At 37.2% G+C, this 10,957-nt stretch overlaps 1 protein-coding gene and 1 long non-coding RNA gene across 3 annotated transcripts in view; one reads left to right on the top strand and one right to left on the bottom strand.

Moving 5' to 3' along the window:
* The window catches only part of LOC140164576 (uncharacterized), a 127,020-nt gene extending 122,884 nt beyond the window's left edge, over positions 1 to 4,136 (top strand). The window contains exons 2-4 of one of the 2 annotated variants that reach the window (XR_011860542.1): positions 495 to 689; positions 3,182 to 3,370; positions 3,873 to 4,136. This is a non-coding gene — a long non-coding RNA (uncharacterized lncRNA). The remainder of the gene's footprint in view (positions 1 to 494; positions 690 to 3,181; positions 3,371 to 3,872) is intronic. The other variant, XR_011860543.1, reaches the window with a different exon arrangement.
* A 4,105-nt stretch (positions 4,137 to 8,241) lies between these two features.
* LOC140163559 (uncharacterized) lies at positions 8,242 to 9,502 on the bottom strand. Its single transcript, XM_072186873.1, has 2 exons — positions 8,990 to 9,502; positions 8,242 to 8,307 (listed from the first exon to the last, which is right to left on the bottom strand). The coding sequence occupies exons 1-2, from the start codon at positions 9,500 to 9,502 to the stop codon at positions 8,242 to 8,244; spliced, it is 579 nt and encodes a 192-aa protein (XP_072042974.1).
* Between the last annotated feature and the right edge of the window lie 1,455 nt (positions 9,503 to 10,957).

Raw genomic sequence — 10,957 nt, forward strand, 5'->3', positions numbered from 1 at the left:
TTAACCAGTAATATCTTCACATATATTTCCATATTCTGTTGTTTTCGTAGTACAATTCAACCACTGATGTACCACTTAATTAAAGTGTTTTGCGTTTTAAGTGCTTTTCTAAGAATGTGTCGCGATGTCGTTCTCTTGGGCCGGTAAACAGACTGGACGCACATTGCCCCATCAAAATCATATTGTTTATTCGTGTTAAGGCAATTCGGAGGGAATCATGACCTAGCGGTGTTTGCACTCCTAAAACATTAAGACAAATAAAGCTGACACTCAAAGTGTGGAGTCTGTAAAGGAGATCCAAATTCGTGCTATAAGAGGTGTGATTTCGGTCCCATGCGCATGATTTTCTCGGGAGGAAGAAAAAGCCCAAAAGTTTCGTTTTTGTAATATTATTGGTCTTTACTCAAGAACCGCAAGATATACTACTTTGGATATATATTAATGATATAAATGCAACTATTTGCTTCCTTTACTCATTTGGTATATTAATACAGGATACACTGAACCTACCACTGCATAGAACCTATTTGAACGGCGACGAGGGGCCTACCAACTGAGTCACGTCTATGACCAATTAATCAAGAGAAGTTCATCATCTTCCGATAACGTCATACCATCCAACAAAGGATCGATTGGCATACACCACTGAGAAAGGCAACAGACTGGATTGCCGAAACTGTCTGGAAAACGTGAGTTTTTTATTGGACTTATACTATGAAAACTTTGAAATCAGGCTACACTACATTTTTTAGTTAAATAGTTAAAACTGGAAAAACATGGCTCTTTAGCATCCCACTCTCCGGACGGATTTTAATTTGCTATTTCAAACTATAGTTTCACTATCAAAAAGTGGCCGTACTTGAAGAAAGTAAATATCAAAGTCATATTTAATACATTATAAGTTTATAATATATAGTTCTGGTGAAAATAATCCAGCAGCAAATTTTATGAAATAACGTAATCAATTTTGACAAATTACTTAGCTCCCGTGCCTGTTGATTTTTGTGGTGTTGTTTTGGATGTAAATGGCACAACCACCTACGTATACTATATTAGTCATGAGACAACACAAATTGACTGGGATCTATTTCATTTAATGCACATTACAAGAGTATAAAAGATACAAGGCAGAACATGTGTTAAGGGTTTAATTGACTTAGCTATCGGCTGAGTGACGTACAGGATACTTTCAATTTGCACGGTGTTAAAACATGCATTACATAGCAGGCGATTACGAAACGCACAGCTGTTTTGGCTGTATAGGGTGACACAAATGATACAAATGTCGTCATCTTGATTTTCAGGTAGTAGAGAACTTACAGAATAAAGATTACATACAAACAAGTGCATTCAATAGATGCGAGACTTTATACAGCTTGGTGGGCGGCAATTATGGTGGAATGTTACGTAAAAACATTTTCGTTATACAATGTATTCCATTCATTGATTATGCGGTCTTTACAGGGACTCTGAGAGATTTCTTGGGAAAATCAAATTGGAAAATTTCGCTTCATTTTGATAGATTGAATCCCATGAAGTAATTTAGCGGACAAAAATCTATACAATTGAAAATAAGATACATATTGTGAGTGTTGCATTAAGATTTTCTCCTATTGAACTGTTGGAGGGAATTAATGTCTGGATCCAGACATTTATAACAAAATCGCACATTACGTGAAATATGCTGATTTAAGCTATTTTATTAAAATGACTGATTTAAACTATTTTAAATGCTAATTAGTATATGGACAAACATTGCGTACATATTAAAAACTGGACTTTAACCAAAATTGAGGGCGCCATTTTGTGAAATCTCACAGTGCCCCTTTAAAAGGTAAGTGGGCGAGACAAAACGTTTTGCCTACTTGTATAACATTGCTGAATCCTTTACAGGATACCCCCTTCTGCGTGTAGGCTACTTATACTTTGATGTGTTAGTAAAATTTCTGCTTCTATACTTTTTTTGGCATAATAGGTCAAAAACAAATCGTGTATTGATATAAAAGCTGTATCAAAATGATTAGTACCCATTCTGTTTTCACTGATAATGGATAAGTCTAACACATCAAAATTCAACAAAGGATCCAAATAAGTTTGTAGATCACTTGGTCTATAAGTCATAAACTATACATTCTGGACATTTCGAAGAGGCAGTCTTTTCAATAAACATAAAAATTGATGGGTACCAATCATTTTGCTGTAGCCTGTAGAATGACATGCACGCAATTGGGCGCACTATTGCGTGTATGGTGCACGTTTATGTGAATTTACGAGAGTAAGTTTGGACTTTATGGACGCTCGCAGTAACAAAAACGGAGACATTTTCGCCTCTAAGCCGAACAAATTTTAAGCAGCTGCTTTTTAACCCTCGTCCTGCCCAGCTTTTTTGGCAAAACGTCTTAGCCCAAATCTGGTTTGACAATCAATGTTGTATGTGTGCTACTAACATGCCTCGTATGACGTCACAATGACTTCATAATCACGCAGACTCTCAAAATAGCAGATTTTCCATTCTGGTGTAAGTAGGCAAACATTTAATATTTGATCAAAACAAAATCGAAAATTCTGATTTTTAGAGGCGTTTGTGGCTTACAATAGAAGGAAATGACTATTCTAACAACCCGTACTATCAATATAGTTTTCATTAGAGCAATTTGTAAAATATCCGGGAGGCAGAGATTTTCTCTCTTTCCTCTCGGCTTTGATATCATACCCAAACCCCGGTTGTCATTTTATCACTAATCACAGGATAGTCCTACAATTACATAGAGACGTTTGGTCACAGCCTGTAGCGTGCTCGTGCAACATGGGAGCGGGATGGTTAACATGCACGCGCTCCTTGGCAGGACAAGGGGTAATATTCGTATTACCTTTGTTGTGTGCTGGGTGGGAATTAATAACATCCTCACGCTGACCCTAATCCTAACTTTCGGACTTGCGAAACTTATGCTGGTTCCATACGGTCATGTCGCTTGCCGCTGAGTGGCGTGTGGCACGCGCATTGCAGACAAACGGACGCAATCAAGGCTTCGGATTGGCTGATACGTCATACCGCTGCCACATGCCGCTTGCCACAGCGGCAAGCGACATGAACAGGGGCATTAGATGTCAGTCAATTTTATCAACAAAAAAAATAATTTATCACTAAGCAATTATTTATTGTTGTATTTATAACCAACAGGTTTAATCTGAAACACTCTTTGCTTATAACACGGGTTCTGAACAGACAACGTAAAAACCAGCCGCTACTCTGATTGAAAGCGACATACGTATTGATGTGATGAAGATACATACATGTATTACCGGATGCCATCAATACCATTGAAGATGCAGAGTCACTTAACTGCCTTTCACGTGTATATTAATGTAGGTATGGTAATGCCTGTAGTATAAAGATTAATATTAAGGAAATTGAAAAAGTTGTTTTAGTTGTTCACATATTTTAAATGAGACAAATCTGTCCCCGATTTCAAATTGATGATTTAAATAAGCCTGGAAAATAATCAAATTGTCCTCTAGAAACAGCAAACCATTTTCAGCTAAATTTACTCTCTTGGATACGTGTATCTGACCAATGATCGTAAGTGTTTTTTTCCAAAGTAGTAAGAAACAATCAATCTCATTGGTCGTTATAAATGACTTGCATTAATCTCAATTTACACCTAGTCGCTGATTGACGAGCGATTGTTTTTTGACCAATTAGGTAGAGTGTTTTCCCAACCCAACAAAGAGCGTACTACGTCATTGGTCAAAAACCAACCTCTCATCGCTTAGTGGCTTGATATAAATGCAACTTCAGTTCAGCTTTAATTGCGCTTATTCTATTTGCCTCCTCTTTATAGTACACAGCTTTTACCCTTTATTATTTCCAGGAAATCATTAAATGGTACTTGAGTACGGTCTCTAGTGGATGGCCATGAACTTGGATCATGACAAGAAGATTACGTCCACCCAATCATATTGTATCGTTATGGGGATGCAACGAAGCTTTAATTACGATGGCTGCCTTCTGGTATCTGCTGTTATAGGCCCATTCAGTGATTTGCTCATCCGGACGATCGTAAAAATCATCAAAATTCAGATTTTGGTACCTTTGTCATTGTCATAGATGTGCTAACATAGCCTGCGAGTGGTTCAGCCAAACGTCGTGTATTTAAGACACAATAAGACATTTTACACAAATATATAATTTAGATACTGACAGTATCTAAATTAGTTACATGTATTTGAATGGGGCTTCTACTGCTGTTTTCTTCGTTTTTGGCCAAATTTGTCATTTCAAAAATACCAAATGACAATTTGAATGACTTATCCTTCACTTTTAAGCAATTTATAAACAATTTTAATTTTTTTATACTTGCGCTGGGATCACTGAATGGGTCATTAAGTCACTTTGACATGCTAGTCTGGACTTTAGACCAAGCAGGGGTATCGTACTGCGGCGTTTCCATCATGAATCCAATTTGAATCCATGGTTTGGTTGACGAAGAGAGTACTCACTTTGAAGTGGCTCTGCATTGGTAGCATTTGAGATATGATTTTCTGTATTTTGTTTGGTATCATTCACAAGGAACTAAACAAACACTTAAGGTGATTAAAAACATTAAACGAGTTTTGAAAAAGGATGACCCTGAAACACAAAATGATTGATAGACATTTGTTCTGCGTATTATGATAACATTCGGCACCATGCGACATTATTTCCCAACTTATAGCAATTTGAATTTTAAAAAAGCGAGCTTTTCAAAAGTAAAACAGAGCAAACACTGGGCAGCGCATTAGTTTGTCATTGTATTCCTATCGGGACATGGACGTCAGCTGAAGTTCATACAACACATTCAGCATTTTGAGTTTATATCCGTGTGCAACGTGATTTGGTGTTCGATCTCAAAACCACTGAACAACACCGCTAGATGGGTCCTAGATGTATTATAAATCCAATTTTTATCAACGGGTGGAGGGTGTTTTATACCAATACCACAATGTCGATCAAAATTGTATCATGACCCAAGTTTGCAGATAATATAATACGTATGCAAGTATGCAGACGGTTCTTTGTATCATTTGATACTTAATATTGCTATCCTATACAATAATTATGAAGTACCGTAAGGAAACTCGATCGTCGTGTCGTCTGCTCGTGTCGTCTGCGTGTGTCTGGTTTGCGACAAGCTTTAAAAAGATCATCAATTAACGCATTATTGGTGGTTGAAATGCGATAAGATTTGAAAAAGAGCATTAATTAACCCTTAACGTACCACGTCTGCTAATTTTTCCCAAAAAAAATCTGTTGCTGGTACCATGGGATGCGTATCCTCTTTACATTGATACCAACATAAGTACTACAGAAGTCCGCGAAACGATTCGAATTCTCATTATGTTTAGTATATAATTGGTAAAAATTGAATTTCAGGCCAAAAGAACTGCTTAACATCCACTTTTTACCAAGTATTGGGGTTTGAATAGAAGAAAATAACTATTTTAAACTACATAGAGAGTTCCAAGACCATACTTTTAACATAATTTTCATTAGAGTATTTCTGAGATCATCTAGGTGGCAATACTCACCCTTTATCCTTTGACTTTAATGGCATACCCTACCCGGGTAAGGTGGTGTGTTAATCTGATGGTCCTCCTATTACAGACAGAATTTCATTTTTATGAGTATGACCTGATAGCATACTTCCTGTAAAGCGCGGTCTAATGTTAATATTTATGTATGCTGAGTGCAATTGACTTAATTAAAGTTTATAATCTAGTTCAATAAGCTAACCAACTTGAATGTTCTACAGCCATCTTATTCTAAAATTGCCTAAAAGTATGCCCGCATTATGATAGAGCAGACATCAATCAGAAAACATAATACATGCATAATCATGTCTGGGGGTACAATGTACATCATATCAGTATATCGACTGCTTGGTGCCAGAAGTGGGTAAGTGCGATAGCACAGTGGGTAAGTGCGATAGCACTTACCCACTTCTGGCACTGAGCAGTCGGTATATATATACTTAAGTTGCTAGCGACACGTGATTGACCAATCTGCCATGAGCGTGATGGGATATTCCACTTAATACTTGATATCTGGCATACCCTATGGAAGATTGAAGATTTAAGAAAAGTCTTCCATAGAGGAAGTATATTTTTCAAATGGAATTAGCTAAGGTAATTAATTTGAAACATATACGGCTTTACCTAAAAGATTCCACAACTGGGGTGAGTATTTCAAATGGAAGTTACCCAATTGACTATTCTATTTTAAAACCACACTCCCTCTATGGAAGACTTTAGCTAAATCTTCCACAGGGAGAGTGTGGATTTCAAATAGAATAGCCCAATGGTACAATGTATGACACACCTCATTAGTAAGTCATGAGGCGCTCGCCATTAGCTTAAGAACTTTGTATTACAGCCACTTTAGCCATGAGTCCCACCTTCGAGGTATAAAACAGCATTAACGTTCTTGACCTTACACCCATATAAATGCGCTAATGGTTAAGATATACACCGGGGATATACAAGACGAATATTTGATATTTCTTACGAATCTGACACAACTCAAACAATTGTCCACCTCGTGCTTTCGCAAAGATGTTAGGTTGTACTGTCCTTTATCTGTCCTTCATGCTGTATGATGAAGTTTCTTGCTATAAAATATTCAAGTAGGATTTTAGTATTCAAGGGAATGATTATGTCAGTTATCGTCATGATATTAAAGGAGCATCTTATCCAAGTATTAGTAGAGGAGACACCAAGATGGAACAATACTTTACCGTTGACTTTCAACATGGAATGACGAATGCGATACAGTAATGGAAAATATACCTTATGTTTCGATGTCGGATATCTTGGCTTGAATGAATATGTCGTAAGCTGAGTTTATACTCCATAGTTGAGCGACGAACGATTGGTTTCTAGCCAATGAGGCAACGCACTTTTTGTTGCGTTGGGAAAAGCGAGCTATCTCATTGGTCAAATACCAATTTTGGCTTACGGATTGCTTTACTATAATAAGATTTAATTGCTCAATCACATGCATCCCGGGTGAGAAAATATCCTGAAGATCCCGGTTAGGAAATTATACCTCAGCAATGATACTTAAGGTTAGCAACAATTTTCAACTGTTGCGATTTGGTAGTTCACATCATCTTGCGAATGTTATTGATGTTTGGCAAAATTGCATTGATCATTTTATAGGGAGTGTGTAGAAGAATTCAAATATCACAGATATACTTTTGTAGGTCCTGTGGTTCTTGAGTTATGCTGTAAATAGGGCTGAAAAAACAACACTTTTGTAAAACGACTATAACTTATTAACAACAATAAATCAAGGAAGCTTTCAAAGTATATGATTTGTAGAATTTGCAAAACATCAAAGTGTTATATTTTTGTAATATATTGATTTAGATAATGAAAATCGATTTTTTTTTTTGGCTGCTTCGACCAACAATACCTCGTCTACCCTTCATGATGAGGATCCCGGACTGGAAAATGTACTTTATCATTGAAATTAAATAGTGAGGATCCCGGGCTGGGAAAATGAACCTTGGCATTGAAATTAAATAGCAATAATCCCGGGTTGGTAAAACGTATCTTAGTATTGAGCAATAGCAAGGATCCCGGGCTGGGAAAGCGTATCTTAGCATTGAGACTCAATAGTGAGGATTAGATTCCAGACTGATAAAATGAACCTTAGCATTGAAATTCAATAACAATGGGAAATAAAACAGTGAGGATCCTGGGTTAGGAAATCTTATCACTGAGATTCAATAATCAGGATCCCGGGCTATAGGAAATCTTAGCATTGAGATTCAAGAGTGAAGATCCCAGAGTGGTAAAATTTACCTTAGCTTTGAAATAATTCTTCAATAATGAGGATCCCGGGCTGAAGACTGTACCTTAGCATTGAGATTCAACAGCGAGGATACCGGACTGGGAAAACATATCTTAGCATTGAGATTCAAGCGGATTTTGGACTGAGAAAACGTATCATAGTATTGAAATTAAATAGTGAGGATCCCAGGCTAATAAAATGCACCTTAGGATTGAAATTCTGCAATAGTGAGTGTCGGGGGCTAGGAAAATATATCAATAGCATTGAAACTCAATCGAGGATCACGCTAACACACTGGTAACAACAGTTATGTATATTATTGGGGCAAGGAATCCAATTACTACATTAAAATTTCAGTGACTCAAGACAAGCGGTTCAGTATATATGATCTACATCTACATAAATATTCAACAAAGTTGCATGAAAGCAATATCTTTTGCTGTTTTACGTACTTTGGGCACCTCCAGAGATTTCTGCGAATAAACCAAAGAGCATTGTTGGCTTTAACAGTAATATTGTTGATATGATTTGATCATTTCAGATTACTACTGAGTTCAACCCCCAGATATGGGTGATGAGATACGGTTTCCAGGTTATCAGTGCCCATGCTATATGTATGAATGATAGGAGTTTTCTTTGTAGTTACTCGCAACGTCTTACATTTACGTGTATTAAATGACATTTATCACTTGTCAGACCATTCAACGAGTGAATTGAGATCTTTCTGCAGGGCCAATGAGTCATGCTCAGATGTTATTGACCTATACAACAAGCAGTCGTCTGCAAAGAGGTGTATTAATTGCGTGGAACTATCAAGGTTGTTTGCTATATCGTTAATGTAAATTAAAAAATATCAAAGGTCCCAACACCGTTCCCTGGGGTACTCCAGATTTGACGGAAGTTGGTATTGAACATTTTCTGGATCAATCGCTGGTGGGGAACGGTGTCAAAAGCTTTTTGGAAGTCTAATATTAACATATCAGTTTGGAGTTTATTGTCACGATTTTTAGCCAAGTCTTCCACAGTGATGACAAGTTGTGACTCACAAGAGTGCTGTGCTCTGAATCCGTGCTGAAAAATGGATAATATTTGGAATTTCTCCAGGTGTGACATAATATGAGAAAATAGAATGTGCTCGAATAATTTACAAAATACTGATGTCAACGACACAGGTCTATTATAATAGTTGACAGGGATACTCTTGTCACCTTTCATTAAAATAGCTGTTATATTTGCTATGAGACAATCGGCAGGAACATCACCTGTATCAAGGGATTGTTGAAAAATGTGACTCAGCGGTGGTGCAAGTTCTTTGCTTAACTCTTTCAAGATCACAGACGGAACACCATCAGGGCCACTTGCTTTCTTTGGGTTTATATTATGAAGCAATTTTACAACTCCCTCGGTATCTACTCTGAGATCATCTATGGTAGGTATAGGGTCAGCCGCTACAGTTGGTATAAAAGACAGATTTTCTGTGGTAAATACACTACAGTACTGATTACTAAGAGCATTTGCCTTATCTTTTCCACTCACCATTTCTTTGCCATCTACCTGAAGTGTAGCAACGCCTGTGCCATCACGTTTAAGGTTTTTTACATGTCCCCAGAATTTTTTGTTGACATATGGTGTTGGGCTTTCTTGGTTGCTGTCTTCAAGAAGACCCATTAAATAATCATTTTTTGGAATGCTTTAGTTCTGTCTGCACAGTCTTTCTAAGCTTTGTGAACTTCTCCCAGGTTTGGCTATTTTTATGACTCTTATAAGCATTGTATACCCTTTTCTTTTTTACGGATGAGTCTACGAATTGGTTGCGTCATCCAGGGAACATCCCATCTCTGCTTAACTACTTTCTGAGGCACATGAGTAGTTAGCAACTCATTAATTTGTGATTTGAACAACAACCAATTGTCACGGGCAGAATGTATATTTTCAGACATAGATTGTACAAAACTATCCTGAAAACCCTTTGCATCGTTCTTGACACCTTCCACGTTAATTTTTCTGAAAATAAAAAGATCAGGGTTAGTGGTAAATAGAAGATCCAATATATTGTCAAAGCGAGTCGGTTCATGAACATGTTGATCAGTGGACTTCGGGTATATATATAAATGCGCATTTATAAATGCGCACGTGACATCTACAAGTCGCCATACCGTGTTCAACGATGTAAGGTACTCGGATGTGCACAAATTCCACACGCAAAAGTATAGGCGAAAATGACAGGTTACAAGGAAAATTGGTTTTGCAAAATAATGGCATTGATTGCAAAGGGCAAAATAATTTGACCCGAAACATAAACTCTTTATTTGGATTTCCCATCACGGAAAAAAAAATTTATGACGGAAAAGCTAGATAAAGCTGATTTAAAAAGTTATATTTCATTATTTCCGTGCTAAATGGGCGTGGCAATTGGCCATATTGATGACGAAATGTGATTCTTACTGGCATTAAGGTCAGAACTGGGTAGCTGCCGATGATGTTATTTGATAATGTTTGCACGTAGGGAACTTAGGGGGCTGTCATTTTCTTCGGAAGGAAGGGGTCATGGATTTATTTATTTGGGAGTCAAGATAAGTATCCCCCCCCGTAGCGCCGCCAATGAACATAACTCTGACCCTAATTTTAACTTTAATTATAACGTAAATTGAGGAAACTATAACTTTAGCCCTTTTCGGTATAATGACCCTCTCAAACTAATAGGCTAGATGTCCCCGCCCGACCTCCTCAATTCTAATTTACTCATTCGCTCGCAAATGGACAAAAAACAAATTCAAAATGTGTTTTTAAGCACCTTTTTGTGTCCCCCATGCTAAATCGGTATTCTGTACACCCTTTGTCACCCTTTGACGTACAATTTAGAGTATAAACACGTAGATGACTGTACATGATCTAATCATCCCGGCTGGAAGATGTTGAGGAAGACTCGTATACTATACATCACGCTCATACGTTATATGACAATATGACGTACAATCACGTATGTGATGCATGGTTCGAGGTTTATTCAGCTAGTAAGTTAGATCTCGTCATACACATTATTGTCATGGTATATTGTAATTGTATACGTCAATTTTGTTCAGTTTGATTCAACCGGCTTATAAAGTATTATTTTACACGGAT

Source organism: Amphiura filiformis, chromosome 11 (genome assembly GCF_039555335.1).
Source record: "Amphiura filiformis chromosome 11, Afil_fr2py, whole genome shotgun sequence".
NCBI classification, from domain to species: Eukaryota; Metazoa; Echinodermata; class Ophiuroidea; order Amphilepidida; family Amphiuridae; genus Amphiura; species Amphiura filiformis.